The 24,373-nt window shown below is 46.8% G+C and overlaps 1 protein-coding gene across 1 annotated transcript in view; it reads left to right on the top strand.

The window, feature by feature from the left end:
- OLFML2B (olfactomedin like 2B) overlaps positions 1-24,373 on the top strand; it is a 111,987-nt gene that overhangs the window by 49,446 nt on the left and 38,168 nt on the right. Inside the window, exon 3 of the mRNA XM_050963141.1 lies at positions 4,524-4,631. Coding sequence (XP_050819098.1) covers positions 4,524-4,631 — 108 coding nt within the window. The remainder of the gene's footprint in view (positions 1-4,523; positions 4,632-24,373) is intronic.

Genomic DNA, 24,373 nt, shown 5'->3' with positions numbered 1-24,373 from the left:
AGAATTGCTAACATAGTTCTTATCTTTAAGAAAGTGGAAAAAAGTGATCCAGGCAGCTACAGGCCTCTCAGTTTGACATCTGTAGTATGCAAGGTCTTGAAAAATATTTTGAAGGAAAAAGTAGTCAAGGACATTGAGGTAAATGGTAATTGGGACAAAATACAACATGGTTTTACAAAAGGTAGCTCGTGCCAAACCAACCTGATCTTCTTCTTTGAGAAGGTAACAGATTTTTTAGACCAAAGAAATGCAGTGGATCTAATTTACCTCGATTTCAGTATGGCATTTGATACAGTTCCACATGGGGAATTATTAGCTAAATTGGAAAAGATGGGGATCAATATGAAAATTGAAAGGTGGATAAGGGATTGGTTAAAGGGGAGACTCCAATGTGTCATATTGAAAGGTGAATTGTCAGTCTAGAGGGAGGTTACTAGTGGAGTTCCTTAGGGATCGGTTTTGGGACCAATCTTATTTAATCTTTTTATTACTGACCTTGGCACAAAAAGTGGGACTGTGCTAATAAAGTTTGCAGATGACACAAAGCTAGGAGGTATTGCCAATAGAGAGAAGGACCGGGATATCATACAGGAAGATCTGGATGACCTTGTAAACTGGAGTAATAGTAATAGGATGACATTTAATAGTGAAAAGTGCAAGGTCATGCATTTAAGGATTAATAACAAGAACTATTGTTATAAGCTGGGGAGGCATCAGTTGGAAGTAACAGAGGAGGAGAAGGACCTCAGAGTATTGGTTGATCACAAGACGACTAAGAGCTGCCAATGTGATATGGCTGTGAAAAAAGCTAATGTGGTCTTGGGATGCATCAGACGAGGTATTTCCAGTAGAGTTAAAGAGGTGTTAGTACCGTTATGTGAGGCACTGGTGAGACCTCATCTGGAATACTGTGTGCAGTTCTGGTCTCCCATGTTTAAGAAGGATGAATTCAAACTGAAACAGGCTCAGAGAAGGGCTACTAGGATGATCCGAGGAATGGAAAACCTGTCTCAAAGAGCTCGGCTTGCTTAGCCTAACCAAAAGAAGGCTGAGGGGAGATATGATTGCTCTTTATAAATGTATCAGAGGAATAAATACCAGGGAGGGACAAGAACTATTTAAGCTCAGTACCAATGTGGACACAAGAACAAATGGATATAAACTGGCTATCAAGAAGTTTAGACTTGAAATTAGATGAAGGTTTCTAACCATCAGAGGAGTGAAGTTCTGGAATAGCCTTCCAAGGGGAGTAGTGGGGGCAAAAGACATATCTGGCTTCAAGAATAAGCTTGATAAGTTTATGGAGGGGATGGTATAATGGGATAGCCTAATTTTGGCAATTTGTCTTTGACTACTAGTGGTAAATATGCCCAATGGTTTGTGATGGGATGTTAGATGGGATGGGATCTGAGTTACTACAGAGAATTCTTTCCTGGGTGTCTGGCTGGTGAGTCTTGCCCACGTGCTCAGGATTTAGCTGATCACCATATTTGGGGTCAGGAAGGAATTTACCTCCGGGGCAGGTTGGCAGAAGCACTGGGGGTTTTTTGCCTTCCTCTGCAGCTTGGGGCATGGGTCACTTGCTGGAAGGCTTTCTGCACCTTGAAGTCTTTAAACCACGATTCGAGGACTTCAATGGCTCAGACACAGGTTTGATACAGGAGTGGGTGGGTGAGATTCTGTGACCTGCATTGTGCCAGAGGCCAGACTAGATGATCATAATGGTCCCTTCTGACCTTAAAGTCTATGATTCTATGATTCTATCCCTGCTTTCCCTGCCAGATTGGGGCCCCAGCATCCTGTCTTGCTGAGCCAGACACTCCTGTCTGCTCCAACAAAGACCTAGGGTCTGAATTACTTGCCCCAAAGCTGCAGGTTTACCTGAAAGCAGCTAACAGAAGTGGTCCTGTCTTTAACACTCAGATGCCCAACTCCCAATGGAGTCTAAACCCTAATAAATCTGTTTTACCCTGTACAAAGCTTATACAGGGTAAACTCATAAATTGTTCGCCCTCTATAACACTGATAGAGAGATGCATGGCTATTTGCTCCCCCAGGTATTAATACATACTCTGAGTTAATTCATAAGTAAAAAGTGATTTTATTAAATACAGAAAATAGGATTTAAGTGGTTCCAAGTAGTAACAGACAGAACAAAGTTTTCCCAGGAAAACTCAGATGTGGATAGGCATCTCCCAAAATTCACTGTCAGTTAAGTGTTTCTTGACTGGGCATTTACTGAGAATAGTCCTTTCTCAAGAAGCTGACCAAATGCTTCACTTAGAATTAAAACACATTAAGATACAAGTACATAGCCAATATTCATAACTTCAACTACAAAAAAAGATAGACACATACAGATAGCATAATTATAACCAGCCAATCATACCCTCTTCATAGACACCTCACACAACAACCTTTGTAGAATATTTGCTGCAAATATATAACAGTGGTTGCAACAATGATCTCTACGGTTACAGTTTATGTCAATAACATCACAGTGGAACTGAGTAGAGTGCTGCCTCTTCTATCTTGGTTTGTTAATGATTCCTAGCACCCAAATCTTGACCCCAAGCCTTCTTCAGGGTCTGCAATGGGCCAGGTTTTGTTTCATCTTATGCACCTGTATGCTGTTGGGTTGTACATGAGATTGGAAGTGCTGAAAGTTCTGGAACAGCCAGTAGAGAGCCTGTTCTCATGGCACATCCACACAGAAACAGAAATACACAGCGGTAGCTGAACCAGCCTCCTGAATGCAGAGGAGGCCACCCAAAATGTGGTAAGGTGATAGGGAATAGTCAGAACAAATCGTGTCAAACCAATCTGATAGCTTTCTTTGATAGGATAACAAGTCTTGTAGATAAGGGAGAAGTGGTGGATGTGGTATTCCTAGACTTTAGTAACACATTTGATACAGCCTCGCATGATATTCTTATCAATAAACTAGCAAATACAACTTAGATGGGGCTACTATAAGGTGGGTGCATAACTGGCTGGATAACCGTACTCAGAGTAGTTATTAATGGTTTCCAATCCTGCTGGAAAGGTATAACAAGTGGGGTTCGGCAGGGGTCTGTTTTGGGACCGGCTCTGTTCAATATCTTCATCAACGACTTAGACGTTGGCATAGAAAGTACGCTTATTAAGTTTGCAGATAATACCAAACTGGGAGGGATTACAACTGCTTTGGAGGATAGGGTCATAATTCAAAAGTATCTGGACAAATTGGAGAAATGGTCTGAGGTAAACAGGATGAAGTTTAATAAAGACAAATGCAAAGTGCTCCACTTAGGAAGGAACAATCAGTTTCACACATACAGAATGGGAAGAGACTATCTAGGAAGGAGTACCTAGAAAGGTACGGTAGAAAGGAACCTATGGGTTGTAGTGGACCACAAGCTAAATATGAGTCAACAGTGTGATGCTGTTGCAAAAAAAGCAAACATGATTCTGCGATGCATTAACAGCTGTGTTGTGAGCAAGAGACGAGAAGTCATTCTTCCGCTCTACTCTGTGCTGGTTAGACCTCAACTGGAGTATTGTGTCCAGTTCTGGGCACCGCATTTCAAGAAAGAGGTGGAGAAATTGGAGAGGGTCCAGAGAAGAGCAACAAGAATGACTGAAGGTCTTGAGAACATGACCTGTGAAGGAAGTCTGAAAGAATTGGGTTTGCTTAGTTTGGAAAAGAGAAGACTGAGAGGGGACATGATAGCAGTTTTCAGGTATCTAAAAGAGTGTCATAAGGAGGAGGGAGAAAACTTGCTCACCTTAGCCTCTAAGGATAGACCAAGAAGCAATGGGCTTAAAATGCAGCAAGGAAGGTTTAGGTTGGACATTAGGAAAAAGTTCCTAACTGTCAGGGTGATTAAACACTGGAATAAATTGCCAAGAGAGGTTGTGGAATCTCAATCTCTGGAGATATTTAAGAGTAGGTTAGATAAATGTCTATCAGGGATGATCTAGATAGACAGTATTTGGTCCTGCCATGAGGGCAGGGGACTGGACTCAATGACGTCTTGAGGTTCCTTCCAGTCCTAGAATCTATGAAAAATCCCAGCAATATTTATATCCCATTGTACTATCTGTTGTTTCCCCATGTATCTATTTAAATACTTGCTGCACTGGAACTGAACAATGGCCCAACTTGTCCTGTGTTCTTTCTTGAGCAGTGGCCAGCGTGGATGCTAGAGGAGGGTGTAACCATCCATGCTATAAAGCACCTAACTGTGTAATACCTTTCTGTTTCTGGACATTTTTTCCTAGCTGGTGAGCAGTATAAATCCTTACAGTACATGCTAATTATAACACTAGCTAGTGTAAATGCAGGTGCCATTTGTATCCATATAAATTCCTAAAATGCTCTACTTAGCTCTGCATGTTTTCTTTTGATTCCAAAATTCTCCAGGCTGTAGATATGAATGGAAAATCTTGTCTTAAAGCCAAGCTGATATTGTATAGCAGAGAAAAGTGGGAGACGATGCAAGTCCCATCTTGATTAACATTCTGTCACTTTTGTTTTACAGCTATCCTCCATCATAGAGATGCTAGAAAGTGCTTTCTATGGCTTAGACCTTCTAAAGTTACACTCAGTCACAACAAAATTGGTGGGCCGAGTGGAGAAACTAGAGGAGGTAAGATGAGATCCATTTCTTTTTCTTTGGGTGTATTGTTAGAGACGGCATCATGCAAAATGAAATGGCACCTAATCGTTTGGCATCTGGAGCCAAATTATGGTGTTCCATTCCTTATGGGAGAACTGGTAATTAGCCATCATTTCATTTAACTGTGTGGCCACTGTCATCATGACCTATGACTGGACATTTGGAGAAAAGAGATCAAGGGATAACATTTCAGAAGTGAATAGATATTCAAAGATCTTTAGGCACCTAGGCAATTTTTGGAAATCCTACTTGATGCCTAGCTGCATCTTTAAATGCCAAGAGGCCTTTGAACATGTGACCGGTAGTTGCCTAAGTTCCATTGTCTTTCACTGAGGCTTAGATTCCTAAGTGCCTAAGTCACTTTTGAAAATGAGACGTAGGTTCCTGTAACAGGGTTCACGACCCACCCCTCTTCCTGGGGCCCAGTTGCTGCCCCAATAAGGCTCTGAGAGGCTTCAGAGGCTTAAGATTGTCCCACTGCCAGTGTCCATCTATATACAAGCTTTACAAGATTAGTCACCTCCTTTACAGGCAGAGTCAGCCTTCAGCTTGGAGGCCTCCAGTTCCCTCTCTGACTGACTTCTTCCTAGCTGCCCCCTGCTTTCTGGCTCCCTCCCAGTCTTTCTAGCCCTTGGCTTGTCAGGCCAGCAGGTGTTACCAATCCTTAGGCTGGCATGAGGCCTTTTCCATCAGCCCCAATCTGTTTCCCTTGATTGGAGCTGACTGGGCAGGGGCCGATTAGGTGCTTTTGCACCAGCATCCTGCTACAGTTTCTAAATCATTTAGGTGCTTTTGAAGATTTTACCTAGCCAGTTTTGCCAATTCTCACAAGTCTTGAGATATTTCATATTCTTCTTAAAGCCCCAGTTCCTGGAGTCATGTGATTTTTGTGAGACTCAGCTTTCATTTCAAAGAAAAGTAAGATATCATGGTTATGAAGAAAAGCTTGGAAATGTGACCCAAGTAGGTAACTTAAAATTTTAAAGACTAAACAATAAGAACTTAAAATGTTTTACTTTTGAAGAACTTCATGATTTCTTGGGGCCTGACTCATGGTTTTAGAATATTGGGGGTTGGCCATGCTGAGCCTGTTTGTAGTAATCCATATGTGTGGCGGAAGATCACATTTTAGCCACACACAAACATATATGACATCTTGCAACTCAGTCAAGGCAGGTCAATGAGAAGGGTTTCTCAGAAGAGGATGCGGGGTGGGAAGGTGATGCTGCATTTATGAACTCTGTGACCAGTGGCGTAGTCAGGTTCTAACAGGGGGAGTGAACACATAAATAAAGGCGCCACCCAACATATCAAATTACTAATTACATACTTTTAAATTTGTTATACATATTTATTTTTTACTTAAAATAAAAACACAAGAATGATATTTTTACATGTGTGTTATTTTGCATTTAAAATATAAAAGTTTTACAGTATTTTATATAAAATCAAAACAATAAAAACACGTTATTTACTTATTTTATATTTCAAAGATAAGATCAAAACAATATGACAATCTATGAAGCAAATACAACAGCATCTTTAGTCTAAGCTTCATTCTAGCAAAATTATCTATTACTTTATTATAATCTACTTCAGTAGCCAATTGTCTTTCAATGGAGAGCAAAGCTAACCCATCTTTACAATCTATCTACACCCATTTTAAAACACAGGTAGGACTTTATAAGTTTAAGTTGGCTAAAGGATCGTTCCGCAACTGCGCTACTTATTGGCAAGGTCAGAAAAATGTGGTACAATCTCGAAAGGTTAGGATGAATGGAATACATATCATTGGCGATCATGAATTTCAGTACACTGTTGATGGTGAGTTTCTTGTCAACACTTGACTTTACCCTACCGCTAGTGCTCATTATCTCTTTGTACATATCTTTAAATGAAAGAAACTCTTCCACAATTGTGGTTTCACTGTCTATCACATCTGAGTATGTCTGCCAAAAATTCTAATTTGTTCACATTATCCACGTTGTCAAAATGCTTTGGATCTAAACCTAGTTTATTTGGCAGCCACATTTTTAAAATGCTCGAATCTTTTACTTATGCTATTTATAACAGAATCTAAGAATACTAAGTAGGATTCAACTATGAATTTCTTCTGGGCATCAAGTATTCCTTCTTCATCCTCTGCAATTTCCTCATGGAATCTTTTTCTCTTACGTATTCTGTGCTGCTTATATTCCAGCAGCCAGGTCAATTTCACAGCTCTATGAATTTGATGCCCGTCAAATTTGGTCAGCAAAGTGTTAAATGATTTGTTGAAAAGGCGCCACTTTATTCAAAATTAGAGGAGAAGCAAAAACAATCCGCATACTAAGAAGTAATCAAACAGACTGAACTATTTGAAATTATCCAAAGGGTTCAGCATTTGTTTACACTGCAGGAAACAATTCTTATGAGTACGCGCGCTTGTGTGGGTGCCTGGGTGAGTGAGTGTACATGTCAACGTATAAAAAAAAAGCGCCAACAAAAGGGCAAAGACAAAATATTTTAAAAAATGTGGGCCTCTTGGCTCTTGCAAGGGATTCACATGTTACAAGACTGACTAATGCTGTAGTGGTAAGTGTTACAAGTGTACAGACGAAGTTTCTGCCACATCTGATTATGTGATGGAAGCTACTGCCCGATACCAGGGGCTTTCCTCTCCCCACGCACCATACCCCTGCAACACCAGATTTGCTGTGTCTCAAGCCCAAGGCTGGGTCCAAGCGTGGAGACACTCCCCCACCTCCACAAACCCCTCTGCCAGCTCAGGAGAGGCACCAGAGCTAAGCACTGCAAAGCTGGCCCAGCCCCTGCAGCCCCTACTCCCTGGCCCGTGCACACACTGTAGCAAAGGGATCAACTGAGACCAGCTGGGGTGCGTGTGGGGGGCGACACCACCAGGGATCCATCTCTCCAAAGCCCCAGCCTCAAATTGCAACCTCCTCGCAGGTGAGCACTGTAAGGGGAAAGCCCCCAAAGCAGGGCAGGCAGCCTCTGAGGCGGGGAGGGGGGGCAAACTGGGAGCTTACCCCCCATGTGAAAAAAAGTCTCTGTATTGTCTGGAGCCACCAGATTTCCACCTTTTTTGAATTAAAAGCTCCAAAGGAGAAGCAGATTGCTCGCGCCAGGCTCTCCTCCCCTTCGTGGCACGCGGCTGGAGCAGCAGACCCAGGAGTAGGCTGGGGTCTGGGGCTGACTAGCTGCTGATTTGATCTTTTGGGCTTTGCCCCTGTTCTCAGCTCAGTGCTTGGATCCGCTCCAAGCCCCCAAGCGCCTTGGCTCGCCAAGGCAGCAGTACCCCTCCCCCCCGTTAATGCAATCCCCGTGCTGCCTCCCCAAGGGACCTGAGCCCCCAGGATCCCAATGAAAAGGGCTGTGGGTGGAGGGGGCTAGTTTGCTTTCTGAAAGGCAAATTCTGCACGAAAAAGCAAGTCCCACTGATGTGTCATTGAATGAAGGAGAAACCCGGAGCACTAGCTCCGCACTTGGGCACACCTGGAGTGTCAGTGATCAGGCTTGCTGGCCTGGCCCCCAGCCCCCATGCTCAGCTCATGCTGCTTTGCACTCCTCAGGCCGGGGTCACCACCCAGATGGAGGCAGGGGCAGCACAGCATCTCGCTGTGAGGGGGCCATTGCTCGCACGCACCCGGTGAGACAGTCCCTCTCATCTCTCCTGAGGCGGCTGCTCTGCAATCTGTGGCCCCTGGAAGCAGGCAGCACACAGGAGCAAGGGGGGGCACAGTCCCCCGCAAGCGAGAGACAATCAGACAGAAGTGGGCAGGGTCTGTTGGGGGTTTGCATGGGGGAGGTGGGGGATTGGGGATGGAGGGGCTGCACTGGGAGACTCTCCAATGCAGCACCTAGCCACGCTGGCTCTATGCATCATGAGGCCACTCGGGAAAAGGAGGCAGCAAGAGAGAGAGGCTGAGGAGGAGGTGCCCTTCCCCTCCCAGCTCGGTCTGTGAGTCCCTGATCTCGCAAAGTCTCAGCACTACTGGCACTTAGTCCCCAGGTACTGGGCTGCAGTGCAAGCTAGAGGGGCTGATACAGAGAAGTCAGGACCAGTCAGAGCACTTCCCATGTCATCATGAAAGCTCATTCCTGGAAAGCTAGGTGAGGTAATATGGCGGGTGGGGGGGATATACATCAAGGTGGGTGAGGTAATATAGTTTATTGGACCAGCTTCTGTTGGTGAGAGAGACAAGCTTTTGAGCTTTCACAGAACTCTTCTTCAGGAAGAAGAAAGAACTCCGTGAAAGCTCCAAAGCTTCTCTCTCTCTCTCACCAACAAACGTTGCTCCAATAAAAGATACTACCTCATCCACCTTGTGGCTCTAATTTCCTGGGAACAACAGGGCTACACTAACGCAGCATACAAAAACGCAAGATTCACATGAACAGCACACAGTGACCACCATCACACTAGGACACTATTTTTAGGATTCATCTTAGCATCCAGCATGTCATCATCACACCAAGGAAGTAGCACTACCAGCACAATGAGATAAATATAGCCACATGTGCATGCCAAAAATTCACAGTAAAAGCACACTGGGATCCACACAGCAGGATAGTAGTGTCAGTTTAGCTCTCAGTTTAGTGGGAATATACTCAGGGACTGAGTCCAAAGGTTCAGCTAAACACAAGGGCACCTGCAAATAGTTGTACTAACAGCAGGTTCTACACTGGCACAATAGAAGGAGTTCCATGTCAGGGCACTAATTCCCAATCCCAGTGCAAGGCAATATGGGATCCAGGCACCAGGACTTTAGTACTAGAATTTGTACTCCCAGGAGAGTGGGATGGAATTATTTAAGTTACAGAAGGCAACTCCCAAGAAACAAGAAGGCACTTGACCAAATGGCTGGGTGGATGTTAAACAACTATCACCAACCATTGTGCAGCAAATGAACGACAATTAGCAATTTAATGACCACCATCACCAGAGAATTACTCAACCCTGGGACTCAGCAATGCCCCTGCAACTTGATCACCAGCAGGGGGGCACCACACCCCGCGAGAGTCCAGGAGATGCCTTCCCTCCCCCCGCCCACTGTGTCCGTCCTGGTCCAGCTGCCAGGGGGTGTTTTTGGAGATGCCTCTGGCTGAGCCCCCTGCCAGATGCAGAGAGCTGGGTGGCAGCTGGTGGTATGCCCCCCACCATGCAGACGGCCACCCCGCCAGCAGCCAGGTGCCGGCTCTCAGCACAGCCACCTGGGACGAGGTTTCAGTCAACCCCTCCCAGTCACCCTCACCACAAGACCCCCTTTGAAATACACTTACCAGCTGCTGCTACTGGCTATCTTTAGTTGGGTGAGAGGTTAGGAGCTGCAGAGCCAGAGAAAGCATGCCTGCCACAAGAAGCAGGTAGGAGAAGGAGGTGGGGCTGCACTGCACTGGTGAGGTCGCTCAGCTCAGCCCCTGCTCCAGGAGCAGAGTTCCCCTCGCTGATTGGCTGGTGGCCAAAAACCAGCTAAACAGCACTCCACTAGCTACCCTACTGCCCCTGCCCCAGCTGAACAGCTGATGGCTCACAGGCCCCATAAACAGTTGACTGGTGGGTGGGTGTCTCTGTCCCCTATTGCTGAAGGGGCATGCCCTGACCGATTCCACCCCCTTCTTCCTCAAGGCCCTGCCCCCGCCTCTTCTCCTCCCAGGAGTGGCCAGCTTGCTGGAGCTCAGCTCTTCCCCCTCCCCTCTCTGCTGCCGATCAGCTGTCTCTCAGCAGGGAGACAGCTGTTCGGCGGCAGGGAGGGGCGAGGTGGGTACACAGCAGGCTGGGGGAAGAGGCGGGGAAGGAACTTGGCTGCCGCTGGCAAAGCCTGCCTTGCTGCAGGAGCTCAGTGCCAGCAGTGCCACGCTTCAGAGCAGAGCATGGGCTCAGCTGGCACCATTGGCACCATGGTAACCCCTAAGGTGCCACTTTTTGACAACATGCTTAGTGGGGTAGCGGCCGCTACCACTGCTCCCCCCCAGGTACGCTACTGCCTGTGACTCATGTCCTGTACATAGCATTTAATGTTTAGTCCAATAACAAAAAAGTTAATGATCTAAACTGGAGCCAGTGTGAGCTGCTGTTAAGGTTGCCAAGCATCTGGTTTTCAACCAGAACTCCTGATCGAAAAGGGACCCTGGTGGCTCCAGCTGGCACCGCTGACCAGGCTGTTAAAAGTACAGTTGGCAGCACAGCAGTGGCCTGGGGCTAAGGCAGGCTCCCTGTCTGCCAAAGCTCTGCATGGCTTCTGGAAGTGGCCCCCAGTTCCCTGCAGCTCCTAGATGCATGGGCCACCAAGGAGGCTTCACATGCTACCACCGCCCCAAATGCTGGCTCCGCAGCTCCCATTGGTTGGGAACCACGGTCTGTGACCAATGGGAGCTGCGGGGGTGGTGCCTGCCAGCGCAAGTGCAGTACACAGACCCTTCCTGGCCATCCATGTGCCTAGGGGCTGCAGGGACCTGGTAGCCGCTTTCTGAGAGCCATAGTAAGTGCCACTGGGACCCCACATCCCCATCCGCACCCCAACTCCCTGCCCCAGCCTGGAGTCCCTTCTCACACTCAGACTCCCTCCCAGATCCCGCACCTTCACCCCCCCAACACTCTGCCCTAGCCCTTAGCCTCCTTCTGCACCCCAAATCCCTCATCCCCGGTCCCATCCCCTCAGCCAGAGCCCGTACCCCCTCCTACACCCCAAGCCCCTCATCCTCGGCCGCACCCCAGAGCCCACACCCCCAGCCAGAGCCCTCACCCCCCTCCTGCTCCCGAACCCACTGCCCCAACCTGGTGAAAGTGAGTGAGGGTGGGGGAGAGTGGGGAGGGAGCCCCCAAAGCTGCAGGCTTTAAGTTAAAACAACTCTGCATATCTCTCTATCCATGTTATAGAGGGCGGACAATTTATGAGTTTACCCTGTATTAGCTTTATACAGAGTAAAACAGATTTATTTGGGGTTTGGATCCCATTGGGAACTGGGTGTCTGGGTGCTGGAGTCAGGTTACCTGCTAAGCTGTTTTCAATTAACTCTGCAGCTTTGGGAGTGTTGGGGTTCCCTCCCCACTCTCAACTCTGGGGTACAGATGTGGGGACCTGCATGAAAGACCCCCTAAACTTATTTCTACCAGCTTAGGTTAAAAACTTTCCCAAGGCACAAATTCCTTTCTTTGTCCTTGGATGGTATTGCTGCCACTACCAAGTGATTTAAACAAACATTCAGGGAGGGGCCACTTGGAGCCCTATCTCCCCCAAAGTATCCCCCAAGTCCCTTCACCCCCTTTCCGGGGGGGGGTGGGCTTGAGAATAATATATCAACCGATAGGTTAACAAAGTGAGCACAGACCAAATCCCTGGTTTTTAGGACACTGAAAATCAGTCAGGTTCTTAAAAGAAGAATTTCATTAAAAAAAGAAAGTAAAAGAATCACATCTGCAAAATCAGGATGGAAGATAATTTTATAGGGTAAATAAAAAGATTTTAAACACAGAGGATTCCCCTATAGCTCAACTTCAAAGTTACAAAAACAGGAATAAGCATAGGGAAAATTCACAAGCCAAAACGAAAGATAATCTAATGCATTTCCTTGCTATTACTTACAAGTTCTGTAATTTTTAGATGTATCAGTTCAGGATCTTTTTAGGAGCTGGGTTTCCTTCTTGGTCTCTCTCTTTGTCCCAAGAGGGAACCAACAAAGAGAGCACAAACAAAACCTTCCGCCCCCATCCCAGATTTGAAAGTATCTTCTTTGCCCATTGGTCATTCTGGTCAGGTGCCAACTAGGTTAATTGAACTGATTAACCCCTTACAGGTAAGTGATTCTGTACTTCTGGCCAGGGGGGATTTATGTTACTGCATACATAAAGGTTGTTACCCTTCCCTTTATATTTATGACAGGGGGCATGGCCTGGACCCTGGGTCTGTGTTGCAGCAGGCTAGCATGTCTGGCTCAACAAGGCAGGGTTCTGGAAGTCCCAAGCTGGCAGGGAGAACGGGCTCAGAGGTAATTCCAGCACGTCAGATGATGGTCTCTGTGACTGAACCAGTCACTGTGGCATAGTCGAACAGGATCTGTGCACAGCTGATTGCTTTGAGACACTGGTAGAGATTTTAAGTGAGTTTTAAGTGTGATGGCCGGAGAATAGACAAAGTGTTACTGGTTTGTTATTTTCTGTTTGCTTATTTTGGGTAAGGGAAATAGAGGCAGGAAACTCAGCAAAATGATTGACAGTGAGGCTCAGAAGAAGCTAGAACTGCACAGGTTGCAAATTGCTGAGAAGGAAAATGAACATAAAACACAGATGGAATTAAGAGAAATGGAGATTAATGCACAATTGCCTGGGAAAAAGCTGCTCACAAAAGAGCCATGGAAGCCCAAAGGTTAGCACAGCAAGCTGCTCAGCAGGAGAAGGAAAGAGAGAGGCAGCAGGCCCTGGAGTTGAGACAAACCCAAATGGAGACCCAGAAGCATGAACTGGCTGTAATGGAGTGGAAGATACAGAACCTTTCAGCAGCTGGCTCCACTTCCCCCAAAATCCATAAATGGGAGTGGTTATGTCCACCATATGATGAATCCAGTGATATTGCTGAGTATTTCATCACCTTTGAGAGACTGTGCACTCTCCATGCAATTCCTGAGGATCAAAAGATGACTACTTTGGTTGCAAAATTGACTGTGAGAGCTCTGGACATATTCAATAAGATGCCTATTACTGATGCTTCAAACTATGGTATATTTAAGGAACTGGTTTTGAAACAGTTTCAGGTTACACCTGAAACCTACAGGGTTAAATTCAAGAGCCTTAAAAGGGGAACTGGGTTGAGTAATGTGGCTTATGTAAATGAAATGAGAGATTGGTTAGACAAGTGGTGAGTGGAAAAGGCATTACAAGCTTTGAAGAAATGTGTGATTTGGTTGTTCAGGAACAGTTCCTGGATATGTGCAGTGACAATGTAAAACAGTATTTGTGGGACAAAAAGGTGGATGCAGTGGGTGAATTAGCTGGGTTTGAAGACCCTTATGAGCAATCATAAGCTGCAATTTAACATAAACCACTGGCAGAGGGGTACAGGGTTGGTGGAAAACAGAATCACCCTTTTACCCCTGGGAAAAAGGAAGCTGTGTGTTCATCTCCCCATTCCCCTATTACTCATCCCAAGTCTCCTATACAAGCAGAGGAGCCCAGAAGGTGCTATCATTGTAATTCCATAAGCACCTGAGGAATAAATTTCCTGGGCTGAGTGGGAACAGGCTCCAGGTAACACATGAAGTTGCTGCTTCTCAGAGCACAGGGGTATCCCAGGTTACTGCCACTTTCCACACAGGATTTGTAAAGGTTGCTTCTACACAAACAAGCAGTGAACATATGCATGCTGTTAAACTTAATGGAAAAGTGCTCCAAGGTTGGAGGGATACTGGTGCAGAGATCTCTGTGGTCAGGAGGGACCTGATCCATGAGGATTTGTTACCAGGAAAAATGGCAGAATTAGAATTGGTGGGAGGTTACAAAGTCCTTGCACCTTTAGCTAAGGTATACATGGAAACTGGTGATTTGCAGGCTGAACTAACTGTTGTAGTGGTGGCACATAATTTTGCACTGTTTCTACTGGGGAATGATTTTTTTGATGTGGCAGAATCTATCCCAGGGTTTGTTAGCAGCAAGAAGGAATCTTGTGCTGAAAGCCCAGAGAGGAGGGTGAAGTCACAGGGGCTGCTGGGGAAATGGGAGAGTGTCTAATTCCTCTGTAGCAGGGGAAAATGTTACACTGGGGGCAGGGATGGTCGAGACCAGTTCCTATAGCCCTGGGGCTCAAGATAGGTCCCTGTGGGAGGGGATGGATAGAGCCAGCTCCTGTCCTGTGATCATCTCCCTGGGGGAGAGGGATGTTTCACCTGGTAACAGGGGGGGCTTCCCAGCTGCTGACTTCCAGGAAGTTGCAGGTCAGCAGGGGACAGACCCTGCCCTAGGGTGCACAGGGACATGTATCCTGGAAATGGAAGTTGGGGTCCTGACAACCACTGCAGTGGGAACAGACCCCAAGGGCTCTGTAGCTGGAAGCAAGCCCAACCTGAGTGAAGGGTGGGGGGGGGGGCAGGGTTTGCTGGCCAGGGAAGGGTCTCTCATATCTGGTAGTTGTGAGCCCACAGCTGGATCAGGGTCACCTTCCCTTTTGGAGGATGCAGGGGTGTCTGCCTTTGGGGGGAACTCAGAGAGAGAAGTCGAGACGGAAGGTGAGGGTGGACAGGAGGGTCTGCTCACATTTTGTAGGAAGGCATTTCCCCAGAAGGGTGAAGGATCTGCATCTGAAATGCCAGACCCCTCACCTGCGGATCAGGTATTAAGGGAAGACTGGGGGTCAGATCTCCTGAATGAAGAGAATGGGGTGACCCACGGGATCTTACCAATCCAAAGCACTCCATTAAAAGATATTGTTCCTGCTATGCTTGTAGAAACTAACACTGTCTCTTCAAGGCAGGAGAAGGAAAAACTTTGCATTTGGGACGCTTCACAAGCTGGTGGGACCCAACAGAAAGAGATTCCAGATGGAGGGGCCAAGGGCAGGCATGGTTTCAGTGAACTCTTTCCTTGCCAAAACTCCAAGCACATACCTGAATTGAAAGCCTTCAACAAAGAGACAGGAGACTCTGTGTCTGAACCCCTACCATGGCACACAAAGGGATTGGAAAATACAATAGACACTGAACGAGCTAAACTGTGTGAACAGAGCCTGTCCGCCATAGATTTGCTGGTTATCTTGTGTCTTTGACTACTTCACCTATGAGTCAAGACAAAGTTGTTAATACTAATGGTAAACCCTTTGAAGATGTGTAACATACCAGATCTCTGGAAAAAACTTTTGTTCATGCTAGGGATGGTGACAAGACAGTCCCACAAGCGGGTTGCTTTTCATCTTATACCTGTAAACAGGCTGACAGCTTCACACAGCAGCAAAAGCATAACAGGCCTACACTACTGTGTGGAAGGGGAAACTGAGGCACACCGCCTCATGGCATTGGTGGCTAAATGCCAAGAAACCTGCACTTTTACAGATATTGCTATCTGCATTCTGTTAGCAATGCTATACCTCAACAAGTTTTCGGGTACCTGGGGACTAGGAACCCAGAACTTTGCAAGAACCCCTATGAATAGCATTATAGTGTTTAATAATGCTGGATGGGGGTATGACCAGAGCTGAACCAGAATTTTAAATGTACTGCCTCCACCATGGACAGTCTCCTAGTCTCTGGCAGTAAGCTCAGGAGGAGGATGTGATGTTGCACTCCATATGCTTTATGAAAATATGCTAATGAGTGTGAATATAATGTAACTGGAATATGCTTCATGCAAAAGATCTCTTGTAAGGTATCATTACAAAGCTTATAATCTACTGAGTGTGTTCATCCTATTTGTATGCATATATTATTCTCTGAAGCTAGATATATGCAGTATAACTCTGAGGTCCTGTTGTAATTATGCAAAGTATGGGCCATTAATGGTGATTTAGAATCTTGATGGCTCCTATTGACTAGGACAATTGGTTGTAAATGGCTTATTTACCTGCAAGCCTTCCTGTGTAGTGTGAGCCAGCCCATGGGTAATGAGGAATGAAGTCTCACAGGGACACGTGACCATGTCACCTGATAATGAAATCCATCTTAAATCTTGTACTTTTCCATTTAGAACGAGGGGTGGGGACCCAGAGAGACAAAAGATTCCTATCTTGTGCCAAAGTTATAAAAGGAGCAGGACAGAGGCGGCTGCCAGTCATGAGAAAGTTTTCCACCTAAGATGTCTGCTGGAACTAACAAGAACTGTACTAGGGGAAAGGATTGGGCCTAGACTAGGAAGGAGTTTAGTCTGTGAAACAAGCTTATTGGAACATCTCTGAGGATATTACCTGTAATCAGTTTCTTTATGTATTAGGCTTAGGCTTGCATGTTTTTGCTTTATCTTGCTTGGTGACTTACTCTGTTTTTCTGTTATTACTTGAAACCACTTAAATCCTACTTTTTATACTTAATAAAATCACTTTTGTTTATTAGTAAACCCAGAGTAAGTGATTAATACCTGGGGGAGAAAACAGTTGTGCATATCTCTCTATCAATGTTATAGAGGGTGGATAGTTTATGAGTTTATCCAGTATAAGCTTTATACAGAGTAAAACAGATTTATTTTGGGTTTAGATCCCATCAGGAACTGGGTGTCTGGGTGCTGGAGGCAGGTAACCTGCTCAATTGTTTTCAGTTAAGTCTGCAGCTTTGGAGGCATGGCCCAGACCCTGGGTCTGTGTTGCAGCAGGCTAGCATCTCTGGTTCAACAAGGCAGGGTTCTGGAAGTCCCAAGCTGGCAGGGAAAATGGGCTCAGAGGTAATTTCAGCACATCAAGTGACAGTCCCAAGGGGGTCTCTGTGACCAAACTCGTCACACTGTCCATGATTTTTACTAAAAATACCTGTGACTAAATCTTAAACTTACTTCTGGACAGCTTAACCTATAGTTAAGATTGCCTAACATTTTCCATTGTAAGCCCCTCTTTTTACTAGCTTGTTACTTTTGCAGATTTCAACTATTGGGGGTAAAATTTTCAATGCTTGTTCTTTGCTTCAGCCTCAATTCTCTTAGTATGGTTCAGCAAAAATTGTTCAGCTGTTTCCAAGAAAAACTGGTAATTTTGCCCAAGATAAATTCTTACAACTCTTTCTTTGAAGAGCTCTAATGTCTTTACACTTTGGCACAGGAAATTTGACAGGGATGTAACCCTGGGATCAGAGAGATGCCTTTTGCTGTCCTCATGAAAAATCTGCTCACATTTGGCAGAGTTAAAAGCCTCTGAAAAATCAACATTTGTACATGTTCAGTAGAGCTTGTTAGAAACTTGCTGCTGAAATCTTGGAACATGCCATCTTCAGTGAGCATGCTCCCACCTCCAGCCCCACAGGGCCACCTCCTTGGCAGTGGATGGTACACAGGCTAAACAGCAGCCCTGGGCCTAAGGAGAGGCTCTGCTCTAGGTGCTTCTGCTATCTGGTGTTCATAATTCTGTGCTACTAACTAACAGACTAACCCGCGGCATCGGCGGGTTAAAATCGATTGCTCGGGGATCGATATATCGCGTCTAGTCTGGACGCGGTGTATCGATCCCCGAGCGCGCTTACATCGATTCCGGAACTCCATCAATCCGAACGGAGTTCCGGAATCGACGCGGAGAGCCGCGGACATCGATGCCGCGCCGTCCAGACTGGTGAGTACCTCGATTTTAGAAATTCGACTTCAGCTACGTTATTCTCGTAGCTGAAGTTGCGTATCTAAAATCGATTTTAATTCCTAGTCTGGACGTGGCCTAAGAAGCAAGCATCATTCTCTCGAGTTGACAGATGGGGCTACACTAGGTTACTCCCAGCAGAGCTGGCAGTAGAGCCCAAGGCTTTAATATGACAGGTCTAAAGCCACATGGCCTCTTAGAATCAATGTGCCTAATCCATCCACTAGGCAGTGTTGTCAGTAACCACTAGCCCACACACCCCTCCAAACCCAGGAATAGAATCCTGATTCACAACAGTCTTCTGCTGGGAAAGTGTGTGTCACATCCCCGCTGGTGTTTGGGTTACAACTCTTACCTCAAAGGATTAAAGTCTGTGCTGTGGCTCTAACACTGCTGATCCAGGCCATCTGACAGCATGAGAATCACCACTGACCTCTCCTCCTGCTCTGGGAGGATGTCACTGAGCTGGCATACCCTCTCTGGTTTTGTAGTTTCCTTGGGATGGTGTTTTGCCAAAATGGTTTATTTTTATTATTTCTAACTGCCTTTTATTAGGAGCTCTTGCTTCCCACAAAATCCAGGAAGTGTCTGAGATGTGCTGGGGGTAAGGTAGGGGCATCTGGTAGGGCATGCTAGCCTCTCTTACTAGTGCCTGAGAGGGTCAAATAATGGTAAGGGAGGTACACTATGTCTTGAATTCAGAGTATACCACCTAAGAGTGAAAATCCTATCTTAAAAGATAAGCTAAATTTTTTAATTTAATTTTTTTTAAAAATGTAGATTTCCCAGTAAATCATTTTCTCTTTCATGCAGTGTAATATTGTTTTGGCCAATAAATTGTGCCTTGCAATTTGTTAAACTGCATTTAGCTTTGTAGCATCAGGTTGTCAGCTCAAATACTGGAGCTTTTTCCCTTCCTCTGTATTTGGGAGAGTAATTCCTCATTCTTTTAAATGCAGACCCATCCCAATAGACTTCAAACATGAGCCAGATGGCGTGGATTCACAAAGCCAAAATTACACATGCAAAGCATTTTGGGAGAGCACTGCACAACTCAGCCAAGAGGTCAAAAAAGAGGCACCTGAAAATGGTGCATGTGAATGTCATATCTTGGGTTACTGGACTGACCACATATGGTGATCTACAAAGGAGGGTAAGGGATATGGATGTTTCTATTTCTGTTTGAGATCCCTCCCTCTTAATCTAGTTTAACTTATTCTCTAATTGGGTCATATGAGTTTCCCGCTGAATTATCAGTATTTAAAAAGGCAGAATTGGCTTGACTGAATAAGGGCGGAATTGTGCTCTCTGATCACCACTGTGTCTCTCCACGTTCTGCTTTCCTGATATCTATAACTCTGTTGCTGGGAGAACAGAATATTAGAACATGATCTACACGTGGATAGATGGAGCAGAACTTTGCCCTAGGAGGGGAATCCACCAGTCCCTTAGGGTGGGATCTGAGTTACTACTGAGAATTCTTTCCTACGTGTCTGGCTGATGAGTCTTACCCAAATGCTCAGGGTTTAACTGATCGCCATATTTGGGATCAGGAAGGAATTTTCTTCCAGGGCAGATTGGCAGAGGCCATGGGGTTTTTTTGCCTTCCTCTGCAGCGTGGGGCACCGGTCACTTGCTGGAGGATTCTCTGCACCTTGGAGTCTTTAAACCATGATTTGGGACTTCAGTGGCTCAGACATAGATTAGGGGTTTGTTGCGGGAGTAGGTGGTTGAAATTCTGCAGCCTGTGTTGTGCAGGAGGTCAGACTAGACCAGGGGTCTCAAACACGCAGTCCACGGAGTTCTTCTGTGTGGCCCATCAAGCTCCCACGCCCCTCTGCCTACCTCCAGGCCAGGGGCAGGCAAAATACAGCCCACGTTCTGAATCCGGCCTGCGGGATTGCCCCCCGTGGCGCCATGAGCCCCACGCCGCTCCCTTAAGCAGCTGGCAGCATGTCCCTTTGTGCCGGAGGGGTGGAGGAGGAGGCAGAGGGCTCCTGCGTTGCCTTGCTTCAAGGTACTCCTCCCCCCCAGCTCCCATTGGCCGGGAACAGGGAACCGCGGCCAATGGGAGCTTTGTGGGAGGTACCCAGAGGAGCAGCAGTGGAGCCCTGTGCCCACCCCCGCTGCCCTAGGGGCCGTGGTTCCACCTGCTTCCTGGAGCGGAGCGGCACGGCGCAGGGCCAGGAGCCTGCCTTGGCCCTGATGCATGGTGCTGCCACCCCGGAGTCACTCTAGGTAAGCGGCGCTGGGCCAGACCTTGCACTCTGTACCCCTCCTGCACCCCAACTCCCTGCCCTGAGCCCCCTGTTGCACCCCACACCTCTCCTGCACCCAACTCCCTGCCCCGAGCCCTCTGCCACACCCCACACTCCTCCTGCACTCCCTGCCCTGAGCCACCTGCTGCACCCTCCACCCCGACCCCTTGCCGCACCCCTCGCCCCTCTTGCACCCCACACACCAACTCCCTGCCCTGAGCCCCTGCCACACCCTGCACTCCTTCTGCACCCCCTGGAGACAGAGAAGGGGCAGCATTGGGGTGGGGACGTTGGGGAAGGGGGTAGAAAGGGGCAGGGAAGGGGTGGGAAGAGGCAGGGGAGGGGTGGGGCCTCATGGAAGGGGTGGAGTGGGGGTGGGGGTGGGGTCGGGGGCAGTGAGGGTGGGGGTGTCAGTGATGCGGCCCTCAGGCCAATGCACTAGACCTCATGTGGCCCTTGTGGTCATTTGAGTTTGAGACCCTGGGTATAGAAAGAGGAGGTTCCAGTTGGTGGCTTGTTTGATTACTCTGTGTGTGTTGCAGTGACCTGTGGTATATCGTTTAATACAATTTCTCAAAATAAGCAAGTGGTGGCAATGGTTTCAGGCTGCTCTTTTGCAGGAAAAGAAATTGTACTGGCCATGGCACTAACAGTGAAATTCAGAAGGATTTAACAGAATTTGAATCTTGAGTATCTTTGAAGAACATAAGAACGGCCATACTGGGTCAGACCAAAGTCCATCTAGCCCAGTATCCTGTCTTCTGACAGGGGCCCTATGCCAGGTGCCCCAGAAGGAATGAACAGAACAGGTAATCAACAAGTGATCCATCCCCTGTTGCCCGTTCCCAGCTTCTGGCAAACAGAAGCTAGGGACACCATCCCTGCCCATCCTGGCTAATAGCCATTGATGGACCTATCCTCCATGAATTTATCTAGTTCTTTTTTGAACCCTGTTATAGTCCTGGCCTTCACAACATTCTCTGGCAAAGAGTTCCCCAGGTTGACTGTGTGTTGTGTGAAGAAATACTTCCTTTTATTTGTTTTAAATCTGCTGCCTATTAATTTCATTTGGTGACCCTTAGTTCTTATGTTATAAGTCACAAAAAACACTTCCTTGTTTACTGTCTCCACACTAGTCATGATTTTATAGACCTCTATCATATCCCCCCCTTAGTCTCCTCTTTTCCAAGCTGAAACGTCCCAATCTTATTAATCTCTCCTCATATGGCAGCCGTTCCATGCTCCTTATCATTTTTGTTACCCTTTTCTGTACCTTTTCGAATTCCAATATATCTATTTTGAGATGGGGCGACCAGATCTGCATGCAGTATTCAAGAGGTGAGCATAGCTTGGATTTATATAGAGGCAATATATTTTCTGTCTTATTATTTATCCCTTTCTTAATGATTCCCAATATTCTGTTCACTTTTTTGATTGCTGCTGCACATTGAGTGAATGTTTTCAGAGAACTATCCACAATGACTCCAAGATCTCTTTCTTGAGTGGTAACAGCTAATTTACACCCCATCAATTTGTATGATGGGATTATGTTTTTCAATGTGCATTACTTTGTGTTTAGCAACACTGAATTTCATCTGCCATTTTGTTGCCCAGTCACCCAGTTTTGTGAGATCCTTTTGTAGGGCTTCGCAGTCTGCTTTGGACTTAACTTGGACATTGCTTACCTTGGATGGTAGTCTACAGGATGATCTTCCCTGGAAGGAGGAACCCCCAAAAAATCTTTGCAGAACCTACACACACAGAGCCTGAACTTCCTGATCCAGCCCACTAAGTTATGGTGTCATGGACTCAGCAATGGTTGACTCTTTAGGTTGCAACAGTGAGAGTGTGTCTGACTGCAAGATGTCTCAGCTTCCATGAAGTCAGAATTAGTCCTGTGCAGTTGGGTGTGATATTAGGGGAGTTAGATATGTTCATTGTAGGTGGCTGTACGTGGGAAGGGGAAGGAAATTTGTTTTGGTGGTGAAGAGTCTATGGGTGTTAAGTTTCGGTGGAGGACATATGACCCGAGATCCAGGGCTGACTCTAGGTTTTTTGCTGCCCCAAGCAAAATAAGTTTTGGCTGCCCCCAGTCCCAGCCCTGGGCTTCCACCCACATCCCCTGCCGCCCCAGTGCTGGGCTTCCCCCTTTCCCCACCACCAGTGCCCTACCCCCACCCCCTGCCGCCTCAGCCCTGGGCTCCCTTCTTCCCTCCCACCAGTGCCCCCCCCACACCTCCTGCCGCCCCAGCCCTCGGCTCTCCCCCCACCCACACCTGCACCCTCCTTCCACCGCAGCCCTGGGTCACTGGGAACTCGCTCCCAGGGCGGGTCATTCAGCAGGAATTTTGGATGTGCAAAAAACACAGACAGGATTGATTCCCATATGGTTACAGAGCTGCAGTAAAGTGGAACAATTTTCAGCTTGTGTGATTGGAGGATATCTGGAAGCATATTATAAGACTGTCCTCCATAAATGAGAAAAAGTTGAGGTGCCTTTATTATTCTTTTGTTCCATTCTTTCTTTCTATGGGGAATTTGCCAATGCAATATCACTGTCTTCCTTTTAAACAAACAAACAAACAAACAAAAAAGGCAATGGTTGTTGAAAATAGCAATTCCAGTCCTAATAACCACTGGGAAGCATTTCTTGCTCAATTTTATCCTACTTTTTCTACAGCAAGTTACAGTGGATCAGTATATTTGATTTGGAAGAAATGAAGTAACAGCTGCCCAAACTGAGCTTGAGCACTCCTGAATTTTGAGGTGTTCAAATCTGGAAGGCAGGTGCTGGGGGTGTGTGCGTGCAGGGGGGCTGTGGGTTCCAAGGGGGAGCACGGCAACATGTATGCAGCAGCATGTCTGGCGCTGTGCGGAGCCAGACACGCTGGTCTGAGTAGCATGGTAAGGGGGCTGGGGGGTTGGAGAAGGGGTAGGGGATTCCGGGGGGCCAGTCAAGGGACAGGGAGCAGGGGGCGTTCAATGGGGCAGAGGTTCGGGGGGGGGCAGTCAGGGGCAGGGAGAAGGGGGGGTTAGATGGCTCAGGAGTTCGGGGGGGCAGTCAGGAGACAGGCAGCGGTTGGATAGGCATGGGAGTCCCAGGGGTTTGTTAGGGGACAGGGAGCGGGGGGGGGGGTGTTAGATGGGTTGGGGTTTCTGTGGGGGGCAGAGGGAGTGGATGGTGGCAGGATGGGGCTTCCCTCCCTGTGGAGTGTCCTGTTTTTTGAATGTTAAAATATGGTTCCCTACCATCCACAGTGCAACTCTCCACTGACAGCACGCTGTCGCATGAGGTCCCCCTCCTTCCTTTCCAGTTGGTAGTGGCCAAGGGAATGCTGGGAAATGTAGTTCTTTCCCTGCTCCAGGACTGGCTCTATAGGCAGGTAGCTAACCAAGGAACTACAGCTCCCAGAGCCGCCTGTTTGTTCTCAGCTCTCATGCTGGATCCCTGCCGCCCCTTCAAATGGGGTGCCTCAAGCAGGTGCTTGCTTTGCTGTTGTCTAGAGCTGCCTCTGCGGAGGTCCCTTTTCAAGAGTATCCAGCCTTGAGATTTCTTAGCAAGTTCCTGGAGTTTTATGATTATGTTGATAATAGAAAATGCACGCTAGCAACCTTCATTTTAGGGGAGAGAGAGAGAGAGAGAGAGAGTGTGTGGGTGGGTGGAGTTAGGCCCACATTCTGTCTGTTTCTGCAGCTGGCATGTAAAAGAAAGGCACTAAGCATATTTTGCCACTCTTATCCATCCTGAATAATACCTTACTCTACTGGCTTTCCCATTGCTTTAACTGGGCCTGTGTGTGTAATAAGGTATCCAAGGTGAACAAAGGTGGCAGAATTGAGCCCATAGGTTGTAAAATGCTGTAGGATCCTTCTGGATGAAAAACACTGTAAAACAGCAAGGTATTATCTGGGTTTATTAATTGTATTTCGATAGCAGTTGGGAACTCCAGTCGAGGATGAGTGCTCCATTTTGGACAGGCAAGTAACAAAGAAGATCCTATCTGTGACTCCATGTTAAGTCTGTTACAGTGCTTGAGGAGTTCACACTTGATACTTGGTTGGTGAAATATAAATATAGAACACACAACCACTCTGGAGTTTGTGCTCTGGTTTGTGACAGTCTGCCCTAACGTTGGCACCCACGTCCATGAGCCACTGCAGACAGCCTAACACTGGAGTAGTCGTGGCAGGATTTACATGCCAT

This window comes from Gopherus flavomarginatus, chromosome 7 (assembly GCF_025201925.1).
Source record: "Gopherus flavomarginatus isolate rGopFla2 chromosome 7, rGopFla2.mat.asm, whole genome shotgun sequence".
In the NCBI taxonomy this organism is placed as follows: Eukaryota; Metazoa; Chordata; order Testudines; family Testudinidae; genus Gopherus; species Gopherus flavomarginatus.
This window is presented reverse-complemented; position numbering and strand designations above follow the sequence as displayed.